Source organism: Hemiscyllium ocellatum, chromosome 32 (genome assembly GCF_020745735.1).
Source record: "Hemiscyllium ocellatum isolate sHemOce1 chromosome 32, sHemOce1.pat.X.cur, whole genome shotgun sequence".
Classification (NCBI taxonomy): Eukaryota; Metazoa; Chordata; class Chondrichthyes; order Orectolobiformes; family Hemiscylliidae; genus Hemiscyllium; species Hemiscyllium ocellatum.
Window position 1 is genome coordinate 7,640,662 of NC_083432.1, and position 21,885 is coordinate 7,662,546.

General features: G+C 42.4%; 1 protein-coding gene across 6 annotated transcripts in view; it reads left to right on the top strand.

Annotated features, from left to right (window-relative positions):
* The window catches only part of strada (STE20 related adaptor alpha), a 126,819-nt gene that overhangs the window by 46,944 nt on the left and 57,990 nt on the right, over positions 1-21,885 (top strand). For 3 of the 6 annotated variants that reach the window (XM_060848568.1, XM_060848567.1, XM_060848569.1), the window contains exons 4-5: positions 5,967-5,995; positions 21,782-21,884. In XM_060848568.1, coding sequence (XP_060704551.1) covers positions 5,967-5,995; positions 21,782-21,884 — 132 coding nt within the window. The remainder of the gene's footprint in view (positions 1-5,966; positions 5,996-21,781; position 21,885) is intronic. The other 3 variants (XM_060848570.1, XM_060848571.1, XM_060848573.1) reach the window with 1 other exon arrangement.

Genomic DNA, 21,885 nt, shown 5'->3' on the forward strand with positions numbered 1-21,885 from the left:
ATAGAATGCGCTGTCTGTGGGAGTGGCAGAGTCAGAATCATTGGTGACCATTAAGCGGCAATTGGATTGGTGCTTAAGCTAGGACAAATGTTCGGCACAACATCGTGGGCCGAAGGGCCTGTTCTGTGCTGTATTGTTCTATGTTCTAGGAGGGTGGGGGCGGGGAGAAAGTAGCATAGAGTACAATAGATGAGTGGTGGAGGGGATGAAGGTGATAGGTCAGGGAGGAGGGTGGAGTGGATAGGTGGAAAAGAGGATAGGCAGGTAGAACAAGTCATGTGGACATGAGGAAACTGTTGAAGTCCACATTGATGCCCTGGGTTTGAAGTTCCGAAGCGGAAGATGAGGCGTTCTTCCTCCAGGCGTCTGGTGGTGAGGGAGCAGCGGTGAAGGAGGCCCAGGACCTCCATGTCCTCAGCAGAGTGGGAGGGAGAGTCGAAATGTTGGGCCACAGGGCAGTGTGGTTGATTGGTGCTGGTGTCCTGGAGATGTTCCCTAAAGTGCTCTGCTAGGAGGTGTCCAGTCTCCCTAATGTAGAGGAGACCGCAACGGGAGCAACGGATACGATAAATGATATTGGTGGATGTGCAGGTAAAACTTTGGATGTGGAAGGCTCCTTTGGGGCCTTGGTGCGGGAGGAGGTGTGGCCACAGGTTTTACAATTCCTGCGGTGGCAGGGGAAGGTGCCAGGATGGGAGGGTGGGTTGCAGGGGGCGTGGACCTGACCAGGTAGTCACGGAGGGAACGGTCTTTGCGGAAGGCGGAAAGGGTTGGGAGAGAAATATATCCCTGGTGGTGGGGTATTTTCGGAGGTGGCAAAAATGTCTGCGGATGATTTGGTTTATGCGAAGGGTGGAAGGTGATCACCAGGGGTGATCTGTCCTTGGAGGGGTGGAGTCTGAGGGCAGAGGTGCAGGATGTGGACGAGATGCGTTAGAGGGCATCTTTAACCACGTGGGAAGGGAAATTGCGGTCTCTAAAGAAGGAGGCCATCTGGTGTGTTCTGTGGTGGAACTGGTCCTCGGAGCAGATACGGCGGTGGCAGAGGAATTGGGAATATGGGATGGCAAGAGGTAGGGTGGGAAGAGGTGTAATCCCGGTAGCTGTGGGAATCGGTGTGTTTGTAAAAAATATCACTCAAGTCGGTCGTCATTAATGGAGATGGGGAGGGAGGTGTCAGAGATGGTCCAGGTAAATTTAAGGTCAGGGTGGAAGGTGTTGAAGTTGAAGAATTGCTCAACCTCCTCGCAGGAGCACGAGGTGGCGCCAATGCAGTCATCAATGTAGCGGAGGAAGAGGTGGGGAGTGGGACTGGTGTAATTACGGAAGGTCCCGACTGTTCTACGTAGTCAACAAAGAGACAGGCATAGCTGGGGCCCATACATGTGCCCATTGCTACCCCTTTGGTCTGGAGGAATTGGGAGGATTCGAAGGAGAAATTAAGGGTGAGGACCAGTTCGGTCAAATGAATGAGCGTGTCAGTGGAAGGGTACTGTTGGGGATGTCAGGGGAGGAAAAAACAAAGGGCTTGGAGGCCCTGGTCATGGCGAATGGAGGTGTAGAGGGATTGGATATCCATGGTGAAGATGAAGCGTTGGGGGCTGGGGAAACAGAAGTCTTGGAGGAGGTGGAGGGCGTGGATGGTGTCTCGAACGTATGTGGAGAGTTCCTGGACTGGGAGGGATAGGACAGTGTCGAGTGGGTGGCACGGTGGCACAGTGGTTAGCACTGCTGCCTCAGACCTGGGTTCAATTCCCGACTCAGGCGACTGACTGACTGACTGTGTGGAGTTTGCACATTCTCCCTGTGTCTGCATGGGTTTCCTCCGGGTGCTCCGGTTTCCTCCCACAGTCCAAAGATGTGCGGGTCAGGTGAATTGGCCATGCTAAATTGCCCGTAGTGTTAGGTAAGGGGTAAATGTAGGGGTATGGGTGGGTTGTGCTTCGGCGAGTCGGTGTGGACTTGTTGGGTCGAAGGGTCTGTTTCCACACTGTGTAAGTAATCTAACCTAATCTAAGATGAGTTCAGTGGGGCAGGAGCATGCTGAGACAATGCATCGGCCAGGGTGGTCAGGCTTGTGGATCTTGGGAAGGAGGTAGAACCGGGCAGTGCGGGGTTCCCAGACTGAGGTTGGAAGCTGTATGTGGGAGATCTCCTGAGGTGATGAGGTTCTGTATGGTCTGGGAGATGATGGTTTGGTGATGGGGGGTGGGGTCATGGTCGAGGGGGCGGTAGGAAGAGGTGTCCTCGAGTTGGCGTTTGGCTTCAGCAGTGTAGCACTTGTTTTTATCTTACATGCTGGGAGGTTTTGGTCAAGAGAAGATCAATGAGATTAATTTGTTTGTGCACTTTATATGAACTTCGAAAAGGCATTTCATGCGTGAATATGTAACTAGAGTTCATGGAGTAAAGGGGGCAGGCACAACATTTGATACAAGGTAAAAGTCAAGCGACAGGAAACACTTTCCTGATACATATTATGAATCTAGACTTGGGAGTACAGGGAACATTTTCAAAATTTGGAAGTGATTCAAAAATTAGACCTATTGGAGGAGGATAGTGTCGAACTCAAAGTACAGCAGCTTGGTAGAATGGTCAAACATGAGACAAATTTAATGTATTGAAGGTGAAATGATTCATCTTGTTAGGAATCAGAGATACACAATACAACATATAAGATGCAGCTCTGGAGGGGATGTAGGAATGGGTCTATATGCATATAAACCATTGCAGGATGTAAAAGAGATTGAGGATGCAGTATGTTTCATTAATAGTGACTGAAAATATGCAAGCAAGTAGATGAAGTTGAACTTGTCAGATGCTAATTTGGCCTTAGCTGAAGTATTGTATGCCAAGAACAAAATGCTGAAGAAAGGTTTGGCAGCAACTGTTGAGAATAGATAGTGCAGAATGACTTCTTTGGAGCAGCGAGACTTGCTGAGTTTCTCCAGCACTTTATTTCTGTTTCAGATTCCCAGTATTCTCTCAATTTTGTTCTAATTGGAGTAATGTGTACAATTTTGAGTGTTGCACTTTGGGAAAAATGCGAAGGCATTGGAGGCAGTAAATGATTCACTAGAATAGTTCCAGCGATGAGGAACTTCAGTTTTCATTGAAGAATAGCAAGTTGGGAGGTGATTTTATTAAAGGACTCTTGAGGTGTCTGACTGAGTAGATGAAAAGAAACTGTTTGCATTTTTGTAAGGATTGAAAATGCGATGACACATTCACGATGATTAACAAATAAAGTCCATTGTAATATGAAAACCGAGTTCATGCGGCTAGGATCTGGAACGTACTGATCCTAGAAGAGAATCCCTACAGTGAGGAAACAAGGCCATTTGGCCCATTGAGTCTACACCGACCCTCCGATGAGTAATCCACCTAAACTGCACAGCTTCTGACTGTGGGAGAAAACCAGAATACCCAAAGAAAGCCCATGTGGAGAATGTGCAACCACAGAGTTGCCTGAAGGTGGAATCAAACCTGGGACCCCAGTGCTGTGAGGCAACAGAGCTAACCACTGAACCTGGGCCAGCCCATACTCCCTGAGAGAGTCGTGAAGGCAGGTTAAAAAGGGAAATTGCTCATTTTTCAGATAATAATCAATGTGCAGTCACAGGGAGAAGGCAAGGCGTTGGCAGTACGTGAATTGTTCCTTTGGAGAGCCGGTATGGATACATTGGGCCATAGGCTTTGTGATTTGGTGAAGTTGTTGTGATTGAAATGTACTGCCGAAAAGGATGGCAACAGCAGATTCTATTGCAACATTTAAAAGAAATTGGAGGAACGTTTAAGAAGAGGAGTGTACACCGGTCTATGGGAAAAGACCATGGCAGTTGGACTATTTGAATATCTCTACCAAGGAGCAAACTCTATCACAAACTCAGACTAAATGGCCTTCTTCTATTGGTCAATGTGAATACATAGGTAATAAGACATGTTTATGGAATAGCCTATCCAGAATGGTGGTGGAAATAGATGATATTATAAACTCTGGGGAGAGTAATGCATCGTAGAGTCATAGAGATATACAGCATGGAAACAGACTCTTCGGTCCAATTCATCCATGCCAACCAGATATCCTAAATAAATCCAGTCCCATTTGCCAGCATTTGGCCCATATTACTCCAAACCCTTTCTATTCATATACCCATCCCTCTTTTAAATGTTGTAAATAAATGTAGTAATTCCACCACTTCCTCTGGCAGCTCATTCCATACCTGCACCAAACCTTGCATGAAAAGGTTGCCCCTTAGGTGTCTCTTTTAAATCTTTCCCCTCCCACCTTAAATATATGCCCTCTAATTTTCAACTCTACGACCCCAAGGAAAATACTTTGTCTGTTTACCCTATCCATGCACCTCATGATTTTATAAACCTCTATAAGGTCACCCCTCAGCCTCCAACGCTCAAGGGAAAATAACCCCAGTCCATTCAGCCTCTCCCTATAGCTCAAACCCTCCAACGCTCTTGTCAAATGTGTGAATCAAGAAAAATTGTAAATTGAATAAGAAATCTGTGATGGTTGAATTTTATAGAGGTGGTCTTTCTCTGACTAAAAGTGAAGTTGGAGCACTAGGGGCAGAATAAAAATGTTGCATCACTAGCAACTGTTATGTCCTGGAGTTTCTGTGAGTATTTTGTTGACAAACTGGTTGTCAGACTTAGTTCTCTGTGGTCTTTGTCAGAAAATGGTATTACTGATGGTTATGGAGAATGCTGTAAGGTTTAATGAGCATTAATGAGCCGTTATTCACCTACTAGTATATTTATATCTGATGAGTAATCCCGTTCTGAAGCACAGCCTTAAACTTTTCCTTACATTGAACCTTTTTGTATTTATTTTGCATGTTTTAGGATAGTCTTAGCTATCTATACGTGCCTCCGTTGTTCCTCCTATTTCTTTTCCATTGACCCTTACTCTAAAGCCTCTTTTGTCTCTTGTAACCTCAGCACTTAAATTTGGCTCAGTATCTTGCTTTCCTACAGAGTCCACAGGCTTTTAAAAACTATTTTTGTTCATTAATATCTCAAAGATGATCATCTGTCTTTGAGCAGTTTCTTTTTTCATTCTTTGGGATATGGGTGTTACTGAGAAGGCCAGCATGTGCTGCCCTTCCTTAATTGCCCTGAAACTGACTGGTTTACTTGGCTATTTTAGAGCACAGATAAAAGTTAAACATGTTGCTGTGGACCTAGAGTTGCACTTAAACCAGATGAATAAGTTTAGCACATTTCTTTCCCTGAAAGGCATTGATGAGCTAGATGAGTTTTTAGAATAATTGAAGAAAGTTGTCATTGTTACCATTATTCAGGTTATTTTTACATTCCAGATTAATTAATATAATTTAAATTTCAATAGCTGCCCCAATTCCTCAGACCATTAGTCTCTGCCTCTGGATATTAGTCCATTATCCACGGCGATCTCTCTGAAGTATGATTTGAAAGATGTTTTTCATGACATTCACTTCACTTGCACATTGCAATCTACTAGATGAGCATTTGTTGCTTTCCCAAATGATCTTTCTACCCAATGGGGTGACAGTAGTGTGATGAATTACAAGGTACACTGTATTTTTTGTGTTTGTTGGGATGTTAATACCTTTACTGTGCACTTGTGGAATCTAGCAATTGAATTATTTTGAGTTACTGATCTCTCAATATTCTATTAATGTTCTCATGCAGTCTGTAATATGTACAAAATTAATGTAATTGAGTATGAATGATTTTGTGCAGGTATCAGATGGCATTTAAAAACTATGGAAGTCTCATTCATCATTCAGATGCTGTTACTGCTGTAAAATATAACCTTTTTTACTTACCCTGTGTAATCTGTAATTCTGTCCCTGTGCCATGTGACCATGATTTGGATTGAGGTATCAGTTGTAATCATGATTACCAATCTTGTTTGCCAATTGTTCTGCCCCACAACTGAAAGTCAACTTTTAGTTTCTTTACTTCAGAGCGACCTCAGGCGGAATATCACAAAAAGGTGAGTACTGAGCACCAAAAGGTTGTGATATTGGTTGCATGTTAGCCATCGTATAATGTAGTATTTGACTTGTGTTGCAGTCAGCTTCACAATAATTGCATCCTTGTGAAGTTTGCCTTCCTGTATGTCCAAGCGTTGCTGAAGAGAATTTTATTTTGTTGTCCTCTGTCTAAAAACAAATTCCTAAACAAATGTAATAGAGAGTGATGTGTTAAATGACATTACATAGAGTTACAGCACAAAACCAGGCCATTTTGCCCAACTGGTTTATGATTCTGTCGTGCCTCACATCAACCACCTCCTCTTCATTGAATCCAGTTGAGAAGTTCTCTTATTTCTTGTTCTCTCAGTGCTTCATCTAGCTTCACCATAAATGCATCTGTGCTTTTTTCGTCTCCACTGACCACACTGAGGAAAGACTTTTTTTGAATTCCTTATTTGATTTATTGGTGATGATCTTGGGGGCACTAAGTTTTGATCTTTTCAAGATATAAATCTGACCCTCTTCATGTTTTTGAATACTTCTGTTAAATTATCCTTCCATTCTCTCTAGAAAAGAGCACTTGCACATTGCAATCCACAAGATGAGCATCTGTTGCTTTTTCCAAATGATCGTTGTATTGAATGGGAGGACAGTAAAGGGCTTTTGCCTGAAACGTCGATTTTCCTGCTCCTCAGATGCTGCCTGACCTACTGTGCTTTTCTAGCACCATTCTAATTTAAACTCTGGTTTCCAGCATCTGCAGTCCTCACTTTTGCCGATTTAATTTAGTACTCCTTCCAAGTCTAACCACTTAGTTTTGGTATAATCCAAGTCTACATTTTCCTACAACTTCCATTACACATTAATGTTAAAACCAAGCTTAATCTCCGAGGAATTTGATTCACCTGGAACATTTCTAAAAACATTGTCAAGTATGTAAATTCTCAGTCTGTTGAATGGTAAGGTTTGGAAAGAGAACATGCTGATGCCAGTAGTGCTCAAACATGCATAGGAGCCTTCAACTCACTCTAAAATTCTCCATTTGATGAGTTGTGCCTACACGTCACTCCTACTGATCCCGTTTGTCTCTGAGTATCACAAAATAAATCTTGATAAAAGCACTATGGAGAGCCCCTTATAACACACCACTAGTAAGGCAGCCATGAGCATAATGTTTGCATCCATTATGAGATGCTGAGGTTTGGGGACATGGAGCTGGGCAACAGGCTCATCATTTGCTTATGGGAAAAATATAGAAATGACATTGAAACATTTAAAAAATAGGAGCAGGAGTAGGCCTTAGCCTTTCAAGCCTGCTCAGCCATTCATCCAACGACATGCCCTGTTCCCATACACTTTGACCCAGTTAGCCCTAAGAACTGTATCTAACTCTTTAAAAACATTGTGTTTTGTCCTCAACGTCCCATTCTTTTTCCCTCAGTACTACTACTAGCTCACCTTAAATTCATAGATCACTGAATCCCTGCAGTGTGGAAACAGGCCATTAGAGATGCTATTGCACTTGTCTGGTTGGAAATTTTTAACCCCCACCAAATCATCCTTGTGCAAACGGAGTTCTTTCAGATTTTGTTATTCACCCTGTTCAGAGCTACTCTGTGCTTTTTGTTTCGTTTCTTTTTCCTACCCAGAGATGCTGTTACACACTTCTGAGCATTTCTTTTTGGCCACCACCAAATGTTACATGTCTCTAACTGAATCCAGGTTTTTAATAGAGTCCAAAGGGCATCACCTACTCTTAATCAGCTTTGAGGGACCTGTACTTCTAACAGCATCTCCCAATGCCCACTTTATTTGCAAAGAGTGCTGTCAACTAAGGAATTATGGCAAGCCAGTGATGCCCACATCCCACAAATTGAGGAGGTGGGGAAGGTGACATATGGGTATCCCGGTATAACAGTAAAATTGATTAGTATTGAAAATCTTGAAAATCCATGAAATCACAATCTGACCTTTGCTTTAAAATGTTGACTTAACTACAGGGAAACATGACATTTTCTCTTTATCGTTGCACTTCAGGTTACAGGTTAACATTTAATATTTTACACCACAATTTGGGAGGTACAGCAATCCATCTGCAGAAACCCTCACTGCTGCTCCATGTCTCAGCTGTTTTTTGAGATCAGGAAGATCATTTACAAACTAGATTCAAGCTCCAGTTAGTGAGTGAAACCGTTTATGAATAGCAATGCAACATGCTCCTCGCTGTTTTCTCTTCCCCCACCCCTTCAATCATCCATTTTACACCATCCATATTTTGCCTCATCTTCTCCTCCGAGCTCTAACATGCTGGGATGTGAATACATAAGCCTGTGGAGCCTTGCTCAAGTTTAAGTGGAAACAGGATTGGCTAAAATTGCAACTACAGGGGCAACACCAGTCTTGGCTTAATCTGACATTGACCAAATAAGGGGAGGTCGCTGGATGATGCTTGGAAATATGTGCATTGTGTGTGGGCAGTGTGTCTGCTGCATGGCTTTTAATTATGCAGTGCTATCATTCGTGAGTTCAGTGATTTTCTAGTATTATTTGTGGTTTGTCTTTCCTTCAGAAATCACTGCATTTTAGAATAGAGATGATTTGTAATCAGGTGCATGGAGAAACTGATAGAACTTTTGGAAATCTGCTAAACTCTCAGGAGTTAAGAGAGAATAAAACTCTGCTGTGTGAAAGAAACTCCTGTTGGTCAGCAATGTCACGAAGGAATGGAGGCCTGCAAATGCTGCCATTATTTTTAAAAGGTACAAAGAACAGACAAAATAGTTCTCTGCCTTTCGATCTGACCTTGTGCATGGTTGGCAAATACAGAAGGATGGGATTAGCTGTTACATAAAATGGCACAGATCAGTCACGGATAGTCAACATGCTTTTGTTAAGGGAAGGTTGTGCCTTACTAACTTACTTGAACTTTTTGAGGAAGTAACAAGGAGGATTGACGAGGGTAATATAGTAGATGTTGCTTATGTAGATTTTAGCAAGGTATTTGACAAGGTCCCACTTGACACTGGATAGAAAATGTAAAGCCCATTAGGAAGTGTAGCAAGTTGGATCCAGAATTGGTTCAATGACAAGAAACAAAGGGTAAAGGTTGACGAATGTTTTTGTGAATAGAAAGCAGTTTCCAATGGTCCACAGGACTGGGTGATGTTGCTGTTCATGCTATATATTAATGAGTCTCATTTAAATTTAGAACATAGAACGTTACAGTGTAGTACAGGCCCTTCAGCCCTCAATGTTGTGCTGACCTATGGAACCAATCTGAAGCCCATCCATCCTATGCTATTCCATTTTCATCCATATGTTTGTCCAATGACCATTTAAATGTCTTGAAAGTTGGCAGGTCTACTACTGTTGTAGTTGCCACCTACTACTGAGTAAAGAAACTACCTCTGACATCTGTCCTGTATCCATCGCCCTCTCAATTTAAAGCTATGTCCCCTCGTGCTAGCCATCACCATCCGAGGCAAAAGGCTCACACCGTTCACCCTGTCTAACCCTCTGATTATCTTCTATGTCTCAATTAACTCACCTCTCTACCACTTTCTCTCTAACGAAAACAACCTCAAGTCCCTCAGCTTTTCCTCATAGGATCGTGCCTCCATACCATGCAACTTTCCTGTATATCTCCTCTGAAGCCTTTCCAAAGCTTCCACATCCTTCCTATAATGCGGTGACCAGAATTGGAAGCAATACTCCAAGTGTGGCTGCACCAGAGTTTCGTACAGCTGCAATATGACCACGTGGCTCCAAAACTCAATCCCTCTACCAATACAACCTAACACACTGTATGCCGCCTTAACAGCCCTATCAACCTGGGTGGCGATTTGCAGGGACCTATGTACATGGACACCGAGATCTCTCTGCTCATCTACACTACAAAGAATCTTACCATGAGCCCAGTACTCTGTATTCCTATTGCTCTTTCCAAAGTGAGCCACCTCGTGCTTTTCTGCATTAAACTCCATTTGCCATCTCTCAGCCCAGCTCTGCAGCTTATCTATGTCCCTCTGTAACCTACAACATCCTTCAGCACTGTCCACAACTCCATCGACCTTAGTGTCATCCACAATTTTACTAGCCCATCCTTTTTTGCCCTCATCCAGGTCATTTCGGAAAATGACGAACTGCAGTGGCCCCAGAACAGTTACACCATTAGTAACTGAACTCCAGAATGAACATTTCCCATCAACCACCACCCTCTGTCTTCTTTCAGCTTGCCAACTTCTGATCCAAACCACTAAATCATCCTCGATCCCATGTCTCTGTATTTTGTGCAATAGCCTACTGTGGGAAACCCTAACAAACACTTTACTGAAGTCCCTGTACATCACATCAACTGCTTTACCCTCATCCACCTGTTTGGTCACCATCTCAAAGAACTCAATAAGGTTTGTGAGGCATGATCTATCCTTTACAAAACTGTTGACTATCCCTAATCAATTTATTCCATTCTATATGATTGTAAATCCTATCTCTTAAAACCTTTTCCAACAATTTACCCACAACCAAAGTAAGGTTCACTGGTCTATAATTACCAGGGTCTCTACTCCCCTTCTTGAACAGTGGAATGACATTTGCTATCTTCCAGTCATCTGGCACCATTCCTGTTGATGATGATGTCACAAAGATCAAGGCCAAAGCCTCAGCAGTCTCCTCCCTGGTTTCCCAGAGAATCCTAGGATAAATTCCAACTGGCCCAGGTGGCTCATCTATTTTCTCACTTTCCAGAATTTCTAACACCACCTCTTGTGAATGTCAATTCCATCTAGTCTAGTAGCCTGTATCTCGACAACATTGTCTTTTTCCAGTGTGAATACTGAAGAAAAATATTCATTTAGCGCTTCCCCATCTCCTCTGATTCCACGCACAACTTCCCACTACTATCTTTGATTGACCCTAATCTTTCTCTAGTCATTCTTTTATTCCTGAAATACCTATAGGAGGCTTTAGGTTTTTCCTTGATCCTATCTGCTAACGAGTTCTCATGTCCCCTTCTGGCTATTCTTAGTTCTCTTTTTCGGTCTTTCCTGGCTAATTTGTAACTCTCGAGCCCTAACTGAGCTTTCATGTCTCATCCTAACATAAGCTGCCGCCTTAATCTTGAAGAAGCGGAAGAAGGTGGATTATGGGAAGCACATTTGGACAATTTGCAGATGATTCAATGGCTGTGTAGTTGATAATGAAGAGAATTGCTGTGGATTGCAGGATGATACCAATAATTTGTTTGACTTCACCTGATGAAGGGGCTGTGCTCTGAAAGCTTGTAATTTCAAATAAACCTGTTGGATTATAATCTGGTGTTGTCTGACATCTGGATGTAGATAGGTTTAGCAGATGTGCAAAAACTTGTCAAATGGAATATATTGTGGAGAACAGAAGAGCTGAATGTTAACTAAATGGAGTAAGAGTGCAGAAAGTTACCAATGGATACAGAAGTCCTCGTGCATAAATCATAAAAAAAGCTTGCATACCATATCTAAGGGTAACAGGGTAGGAAAAAGAAATTGCTTGTTTTGTTTCAAGGGGAGTTGTGTAAAAATAGGGAAGTCTCATGAAACTATACAAGGCACAGTTCAACTCCTGTTGGAATACTGCAAGCAGTTTTGGTCCCCATATTTAAACAAAAATATACATGCAATATGCTTGGTCCACAGAACACTCACAGGTTGGTCTCGGGTATGAGGCAATTGTCTTAGGAGGAGAGGTTGATCCTTTAAATTTGGGAATTTTGAAAAATGCGGGTCAACTTTCCTGAAACATACAGGAATCTTACAGGACCTGTGGAGAAGTTGTCTCCACCCTTTCAGGAGGGCCCAGGACCAGAGGACATATTCTCACCCTAGTAAGACAAAGATGAAAAGAACTTGTTGGAAATCTCTTTTTAGCACAGAGTTTTGTAGAGACTGGTTTTTAAGGATATTCAAGGCTGAGATAAGATTTTAATCTGGAAGGAAATCAAGAGTTTGAGGAAAAGGCAGGAAAATGGAGTTGGGTATTATCAATCAGCCATGATCTCATTGAATGTCAGAGCAGGAGTTGATAGGATGAATAATGCATTTCTGCTCAAACTTATCGATTTTCAAGAAAGTTGCAGGGCTTGAAAATTGAATCAGTGAGGAAAGATCAGATAAGCTTAGGTGGTTTTCTTTAAAGCAGAGGAAGTTGACTTAGCTGAAGAGTACAGAATGTTTGAGGAGCTTGCATAGAGTCGACAAGGAAGTCTGTTTTCCATTTTCAGAGAAATTAATTACTAACGGCCACAGATTTAAAGTGACTAGAGTGGACATGAGACATTTTTTCACCCACTGTATAGTAGATTTTTGAATATTTCTACTAGTTTGGGGTTTTACACAGAACTCTCAATTTATTTAAAAGGAACCCGGTTCTATCCCTGAAGTGCTGTAACCTGCAAGATGGAAAATGGGAATAGAAAAGGTGGCCAGTTTTTATTAATGTATGCAGTCATGAGGAGCTGAATGACCTCTTCTGTGTCAAACTGTGGTTTTCTGGGAAATGGTTAATATCAGGTGTTCATTTATACACGCTAGGGAGGATGAATGCCACAAACAATAGGTATGTTGTGCTCCCGTATTTGAACAAGATTTTCAGGTCCCAAAGTATGATGTTAACTGCAAGGCCCATATATTCAGGTGTCTCTGTGTGCGCTATTTTGCCCTGGTGAGAAATGTCTCATGCTCATTTTTATTTTTAAACTGATTTGTTCCTTGAACAAAAACTGCTCTATTATTGACTGCCAGATTGAAATTGTGTCTGTTTAATTTGGGGCTGAAATGGAAACTGAAAGACAAGTCAAGCCCCTTGACTTCAGAAAAGAAAAGCAAGATTCCAATCCATTGTGCAGAAACAGATTTGCTATATTAAGAATTAAGCATACTTTAAAACTTTTAGACCCCTTTTAATGTGTTGTTACCTTTAACAGGGCATTTAGCTTATCAAAATAAGGGGTATTAATGTTGGATAAGGAACAACCAAGCCCCTGACAATTCCAAATGGGACCAAATAACTACAGGTGGTTGCTGTACCTGAACAATATTGAGGATCATAGATCTCTCTGACTTATGGTAAAGGAGTTAAAATTAAAGCAGGTGTGCACTGTGAAGTCATGGAGAAAAACATTGATGTTTGTAAGATCTGTTTTGTAAACTGAGAGATTCAATATTAGTAACCCATTCCTTTGTAATTAACAACTGGGAATTTCATTTCATCTTCCTTCCCTATAGTCCATCTGGACTTGGAGATTTGTCAACTTACAGCTCCATCAAAATATGTTTCGTACCGTTTCCCTTGTGATTATAATTTCGCAAAGTACTCTCTGCCTTCCACTTCCTGACTTACAGCTGTTCCTTGTGTTTTGCCTCTCTAGGGCAGTGCACTGGAAACATCAAGCCTGATTATTCCTGCAGTCATCAGATAAGTTTAAGGCAAGATAAAAATATGCAAAATCCCCAAATTTGTGTCTCTCTTTAATCCAGGTTGACGTAGGGCACAGACCAGGTTTCTGTACTTAATGAGAATTACTTTCTACTACAAATAAATAGATTCTAACTACAGATAAACAGTTGTGAACCATCAACCTATAACTGATAGGTGAAACTCTAACCTTTAATCCTGTCTACGCACATATGCAGCCAGGCACGTAGGAAAAGAAACATGGGTATATTAGATCACTTGGAACCTAGTTCAGTGATCACTGTTCAGAGTTTGCTGAAAGGGTCATTGGTATTCCTTCCTAGATACTTTCACTTGTTTGCAGAAGATACAGGATGACTATTACATGTTTATAAAGATCTCTGACATATTAATCAAAAGTCTTAGTTTATAGCGATGGGTAACAAACCACCTATCTTCAGGTCAGTGATGCTTTTTACTGCAGAACAGAAACGCAGCACTTTGCATTTCAGGGGTGCAATTGCTTCAGCCTCAATTATTCGCAGTGCCAAGCTATTCTCCTGCCTGTTGGCCAATCACATTGTTATTAGTAGGCAAGGGCTCCTTTGTCATCGATAACTGGCCTTTAGTGCACAGACCAACTAGCCAAATCTTCATTAATGCGCAGACCTAGTTCCAGCTTGTTTGTAATCAGACTTCCATTGCTGCTTGAATGCTCTTACCTCCTTTCCTATCTGTCCTGAAGACTCTGTTAACTGGAATATTGAGTTGCTAATCATGACCCCTTTTTAACCATGCCCCAGTGACAGCAATTACATCATACTCCCGTATTTTCACTTATGCCCTCAACCCATGTATCTTGTTTGTCAGACTCTTCTGTTTTTCTGATCACATCCCTCTTCCTACCGATGCCAGTGGTACTAATATGTACCAAGATCTGACTTGGCCAAAAGTGAGAATTGCAGATGCTGGAGATCAGAGTCAAGATTAGAGTGGTGGTGGAAAAGCACAGCAGGTCAGGCAGCATCCGAGGAGCAAGAAAGTAGGCATCAGGCCTAATTCCTGATGAATGGCTTTTGCCCAAAGCATCTACTTTCCTGCTCCTTGAATGCTGCCTGACCTGCGGTGCTTTGCCAGCACCACTCTAATCTTGACCAGGATCTGTCTGTTTGCCTATCCCCTTCAGAATGAGACCATTCAGTAGGTTTCCTGACCCTGGCATAAGGGAGACAATGTATCACCCTGGAACCTCTTTTGCACCACAGAAACATCTGTCTATTCCCCTTACAATTGAATTCCTACTACTATAGCCCTGGCATTTTTCATCTTCCTGTCTTTTGCAGGAGACCCATCCGTGATGCCATGCAGTTGGCTGCCACTGCATTACTCTGCAAGTCATCTCCCCCAGAAGTATCTACAACGGTAAATCTGTTTTGTGAAAAAAAAGAAGGATGGTGATAGGGACCTCTTGCGCTACCTACCTTCCTCTCCTCTGACATGCCCTTTCTACCTGTTCAATCTGCAACCACAGTGTGATCACCTCATTACTTGCTCAGCTTCCTGGATGCTCCACAGTGAATTCGGCTCCAGCTCCGAAATGTGGTTTGTCAGTAGTTGTAGCTGAATATACTTCCTGCACATGCGTTCAGTAGAGACAACTGAAGCTTCCATGATTTACCATATAGCACAGGAGGAGTATATCTCGGGGGTGAGCTCTGCTGCCATGATTTTTCTTCAGTGCGAGTAAACCTCTTCTCAAAAAATATATAATTATCTTTATGTAAGAACACCACTAACTTGCTTCCCCAATGTTAACTTACCCTACTTATTTTTTTTAAATTTATTCGTTTGTGGAATGTGGGTGTCGCTGCTGGTCAGCATTTATTGCGCATCCCTTCCTGCCCTTGAGAAGGTGGTAGTGAGCTGCCGCCTTGAAACACGATGTGAAGGAGACAGTGTTGGACTAGGATGGACGGAGTTTAAAATCTCACAACACCAGGTTATAATCCAGTGGGTTTATTTGGAAGCACTCGCTTTTGGAGTGCTGCTCATTGATCAGCACTCCAAATAAATCTATTGGACTATAACCTTGTGTTGTGTGATTTTCAACTTTTTGAACTGCTGCAGTTCACCTGCTGTGGTTGACTTACAATACCATTAGGGAGATAATTCCAGGATTTTGACCCAGTGACGGTGAAGGAACGGGCAGTATATTTCCAAGTCAGGATGGTGAGTAGCTTGGAGAAGACCTTGAAGGTGATGGTGTTCCCATGTATCTGCTGCCCTTGTCCTTCTAAATGGAAGTGTTCATACATTTGCAAGGTACTGCCTGAGGAGCTTTCATGAATTTCTTCAGTACATCTTGTAGTACAAAATAAAAGCAAATTACTGCAGATGCTGGACAATCTCAGCATCTGTAAGGAGAAAAAAAGAGCTGGCATTTCAAATCTAACTGACCCTTTGTCAAAGCTTAAAAAAAAGGGAGAAATGGGGAGGTATTTATACTGGGCTGAGAGAAGGGGAGTCATGGCTCCAGAAGCAAAGGTAGCAATAAAGAGGTGATAATGACAGTGCATAGAAAGATGATAGGGAGATTAGGAGCTGTGAATGACCAAGGCTGACCAAATATGTGGGGGATGGGTAAAGCAGAGGCAAAATAGAAAACAGGGGAGAAGAGTAGCAAAGGGGGAAGAGGAGAAGAAAAAGGTGATGAGAGAGTGGGGAGCGAGAAAAAGAGGGACAATCAAGAAATAAGAGGTACAGAACAGTGAAAAATAAATTTAAAAATAAAATCAATGAAATAAAATTACGGAGCAGAATGAAAGCAGAGGGGTCGAGAGGGAATAATCATCTGAAGTTGTTGAATTCAGTGTTGAGACCAGCAGGCTGTAACGTGCCTAGTCGGAAGAGGAGATGCTGTTCCTCCAGTTTGCGTTGAGCTTCACTGGAACGTTGCAGCGGGCCAAGGATAGACATGTGGGCATGGGAGCAGGATTGTGTGTTGAAGTGGCAAGCTACGGGAAGGACGAGATTGACTGCACGCTGTTGAGAGCCCTGTCAACAACCATAGGTGGGAAGCCATGGTTGGAAAAGAAGGAGCACATATTAAGAGCACCACTTTGGAAAGTGGCCTCATCAGAACAAATGCAGCGGAGGCAAAGGAGCTGAGAGTGGCTTGCCACTTCAGCATACAATCCTGCTCCCATGTCTGTCCTTGGCCTGTGACAATGTTCCAGTGAAGCTCAAGACAAACTGGAGGAACGGCATCTCATCTCCCGCACTATGACCCTCACCCCCCCTCCCTCCTCCCTCCCCTCCCAGAACAAGGATAGGGTCCCTCTTCTCCCCTTTCACCCCACCAGCCTTCACGTGCAAAGAATAATCCTCTCCCATTTTTGCCAACTCCAACACGACGCCACTACTAAACACATCTTCCCTTCCCTCCCCCTGGCTGCACTCCGCAGTGATCGTTCCCTCCGGGACAACTTAATCCACTCCTCCATCACACTTAACACCTCTCCCATCACACACAGCACCTTCCCATTACACCTAACACCCCTCTCATCACCCATGCAATCGCAGAAGGTGAAACACCTACCCCTTTACCTCTTCCATGCTCTCCATCCAAGGCCCCAAACACTCATTTCAGATTAAGCAGCGTTTCACTTGTACCTCTTTCAATTTGGTCTATTGCACTTGTTGCTCCCAATGTGGTCTCCTCGATATCGGAGAGACAAAACACCGACTTGCTTTGCTGAGCACTTTCGGTCTATACGTAGTCAGGTCCCGGACTTTCCTGTGGCTTGCCACTTCAACCACAATCCTGTTCCCATGCCCACATGTCTGTCCTTGACCTTTTACAATGTTCCAGTGAAGCTCAACGCAAACTGGAGGAACAGCATCTCATCTTCCAGCTAGGCACGTTACAGCCTGTTGGTCTCAACATTGAATTCGACAACTTCAGATGATTGTCCCACCTCGACCCCTCTGTTTTCATTCTGCTCCATAATTTTATTTCATTGATTTTATTTATTTTTAAAATTTTGTTTTCACTGTTCCGTACCTCTTATTTCTTGATTGTCCCTCTTTTTCTCGCTCCCCACTCTCTCATCACCTTTTTCTGCTCCTCTTCCCTCTTTGCTACTCTTCTCCCCTGTTTTCCACTTTGTCTCTGCTTCACCTATCCCCCACATATTTTGTCACAGCACTGGCTTCAGCCTTGGTCATTCACAGCTCCTAATCTCCTTATCATCTTTCTATGCACTGTCATTATCACTTATTTATTGCTACCTTTGCTTCTGGAGCCATGAGTCCCCTTCTGTCAGCCAAATATAAATACCTCCCTATTTCTCCCTTTTTTTAGCTTTGACAAAGGGTCAGTTAGACTTGAAACGTCAGCTCTTTTCTTTCCTTACAGATGCTGCCAGACCTGCTGAGATTTTCCAGCATTTTCTCTTTTGGTTGTAGATAGTACACACTGGAGGGAGTGGATGCTTGAGGATATAGTGCTTATTGAACAGGCTGCTTTGTCCTGGATGGTGTCAAGTTTTGAGTTGTTGGAGCTGTGCCCATTCAGGCAAGTGGTGCGTATGACGTCACACTCCTGGCTTAGATTAGATTAGATTTCCTACAGTATGGAAACAGGCCATTCAGCCCAACAAGCCCACACCGAACCTTCAAAGAGTAACGCACCCAGACCCATTTCCCTACATTTACCCGTGAATAATGCGCCTAACACGATGGGCAATTTAACATGGCCAATTTATCTCATCTGCACATCTTTGGATTGTGGGAGGAAACCGGAGTACCCAGAGGAAACCCACGCAGACACTGGGAGAATGGGCAAACTCTGCACAGTCACCCGAGGCAGGTTCAAATCCGGGTCCCTGGTGCTGTGAGGCAGCAGTGCTCACCACTGAGTCACCATGCTTTGTAGATGGTGGACAGGTTTTGGGGAGTCAGCAGGTGAGTTACTCACTGCAGTATTCCTAGCCTCTGACTTGCTCTTGTAGCCACTGTTTGTGTGGTGAGTCCAGTTGAGTTTCTGGTCAATGATAACCCTCAGGATGTTGGTAGTGGGGGAATTCAGTGATGGTAGCAACATTGAATATCAAGGGTTAAGTTGTCTCTTAATGGTGATGGTCCCCTGCAGGCAACTCCATTTTCTCCAGTTGAACTTGAAGAATGTAGCTTCACAAGCTATTAGACCCTGAAAAACAACCTTATTACAAAAAAGAAATGCAAAAAACACCTCTTCCCCTGTGCAGTGAACTCCCATGATGTTCTACTTTTCTAGTGTCTCTCACTCACTTGTGCTGCACCTCACTGTCTAAGTATTTTCTCTCAACTGCTCATACAAAGCAATACTGATGGTCTGCTTTTAACAGACCCATACCTAGATAGAGCTGAGGTCAACTGAAATAACTCACTTGTTAAACTTCGGTAGTAATCACCACCCTTGAGGTTTTGTTCAGACTTCAGATGATTGACTGACAACTGTCCCTCAGTCAACTGATTTAGCTGTCTTATTGCCTTTTACCTAGACAACTGAACTTAAAAATATATGATATATATTTTATATATATATATAAAAGCTGGTGCAGTCTTTCCTTTTATTTCTGACAGTGCATTAAATTTCCAGTATCTCTTTCTTTCTTGGGTTCTACTGGGTATGCCGTCTCTCAGCTACACATGTACTGATCTCAACAAGCCATTTAAAGATCCTGAATGGAATAGGATGATGTTGGGTGAAAAAAACCTTTGACAAGTGGAAATACTTGATGTGGTTTTTGTCATCAAATTGTGGAGTGCGATTGTTACACCAACAATCATCAAATCGTCCAAAAATGGAGGAAAATTCAATTCAGTGCTGGAGAGGATAACTTTGAAAGCAAAAACACCACACCTAATCCAGAGACAGATCCTTACAATGATGTCATAACCAAATAGATGCAATGAAATTTTATCTTTGGATGTTGTCAACAAAACAACTGTTTTAAAATGCTTTTATTATAATTAAAGGTATCTTTGTACCATTAATTTATTCCATGAACAATGCCATTTTGATCTAATGCAAGTTTATTCCCATGTGATAAAATTGTTTCAAAGGTTAGTTTGTATGTTGATATCTATGGTAATGATCTGAATCAAACAAAGATATTAGACTACTGAGGAAGGCTGGGGAAAAGGGGCTGGCTGAGCTTCTCTTACAGAGTCTCCTTTTTGAGCTGAATAAATTTCTATGTAATCATTATTGGGCCCAGACAGCGTGGCTCTTTAGCCAGTCAACGTATCTAGCTTCTTGCCCTAACTGTACAGTCCTTTTTTTTTCCCCTCCAAAACATGAGTAATTATATTTCCGATCTCAATTATCTTTTTCCCCGTACTGCTGAGTTGTTTCAAAAGCCACTGTTAGCAAAATTGAAACTCATGGAATAAAAGTGGCATTAGTAACATGGATGCTAAGTTGGCAAAGACATGGGGCACACAAAGTCATGGTGCCTGGCTTTTTTATCTGTCAGAGTAAAAGATTGTGGATTTCAGTGACACTGCCTAATGTTCAGCATGAGGACTGCTGCTATCTTTGATGAACATTTGGATGCGGAGCACAACGTTGGAAATGTAGTAAACAGGAAGAGAGATATGATTTGGCGATGCCGGTGTTGGACTGGGGTGTACAAAGTTAAAAATCGCACAACACCAGGTTATAGGAAGAAAGATAGTCATGGACTTCAAGGGGGTGTAGACAGACTGAAGCATGGCAGATGATATTCAACACCATGAAGTGAGGCATTTTTGAAGGAAGAATGAAGAAAGAAAAAAAAAGCATGTTTCCTTATATTTTTAAAGGAGTTGCAAAAAGGGTTGTTTTAGGGCTGTTTGTTCACTACTCTTGAAGATGACCGAAAAGAATTGTGAAACAGTTCATAGAACATAAGCCACCCTGAGCATTATAAATGAGGTATAGATTTGAAAAACCTACATAATACTGTGGCTCCGTTATAATAGCCTTTTGAATACAGTTCTGGGCACCATACATCACAAAGGACTTGAAGGTTTGACAGAATATAGAAGAGACTAGTATGGTGAGGTATGATGTTATTAGATACATGGATAAATCGGAGAGGATGAGGCTGGTTTCCTTTATACCAGTGAAAGCTAAGAGCAGATGTAATTTAAAATCATAAAGGACTGAGGCACTAAGTAAAAAGAAACTCTTACCAAGGGCTGAAGAGTTGCGAACCAGAAGCACAGATTTCAGGTGATCTCATACAAGATAATGAGAGGCATAAGTAGAGTCAATAGCCAGAGACTATTTCCCAGGGCAGAAATGACTAACATGAGAGGTCATAGTTTTAAGCTGGTTGAGGAAAGTATAGAGGGGATGTCAGAGGCGGGTTCTTTACACAGAGTTGAGAGAGCATGGAATGCGTTGCCAGCAGCAATTGTGGAGGCAGGGTCATTGGGGGCATTTAAGAGACTCCTGGACATGCGTATGGTCACAGAACTTTGAGGGTGCATACATGAGGATCAGTAGTTGGCACAACATCGTGGGCTGAAGGGCCTCTTCTGTGCTGTACTGTTCTATGTTCTCTGTTCTATTAAAAATTAGTATCAAGGAGTTATGAGGAAGAACTGTTTTATGCAATAAGTGGTTAAGATTTGCAGTGTGCTTCCTGTTAGAATGGTCGAAACGGATTTAGTAGTAGCTTTCAAAACTGGTTAGATAAATGCTAGGAGAAAATGTAATGAAGGAGAAAGAACAGGGGAGTAGGACTAACTGGATTATGCTTCAAGACAGGCTGATTGACTGTCTCCTGTACAATGTTACTCTGTTTCTGTGATTACTTATCACGTTGAAATTGTTGCCTTTGTGTTATCTGTGTTTGCAGATGCTTTTCTTATCAGCTCACCTTTCCCATTCCTGCTTGCTGTTGACAGTTAAATGGAGTTTTATCCTCCTGATCTCAATCCCAACTGCTGCTGTTGATTATTTTTTTCAGTTTCTGCTTGTTATATGTACCCTGCTCTGATATTTAATATTTACATGTGCACTGCCAGCTGATGGAACCATCTAGCGGGTGATGGAGAAAATGTGGCTGGTTTCTGAGATGCTCATTGTGGTGTTGATTTTGTTGTTTTGAACACAAATTGTTATCTGTATGATCTTAGAGGGAACGTGAATTGGACAGGCTGAACTTCATCACAAATAAAAGCTCAATTTAATTAACAATTTATAGAGTTGTGCAGATGTCCCAATTGAGCTGAATGGCTCGCTGAATCTCTGGCTGGCAGCTTGTCTATTATTGATCACACTGAAAATGTCGATTCATTATCTGCTACAATATCCATGTTCTGTTTCTCTTCTCCTTCAGCCAGATGAACACCCATCAGAAAATATTACATCTCCCCAGAGCTGGGAAACAGTGAACCACTTTCCAGCAGACAGTAATTCCTATGAGCTGCTGACAGCAATAGG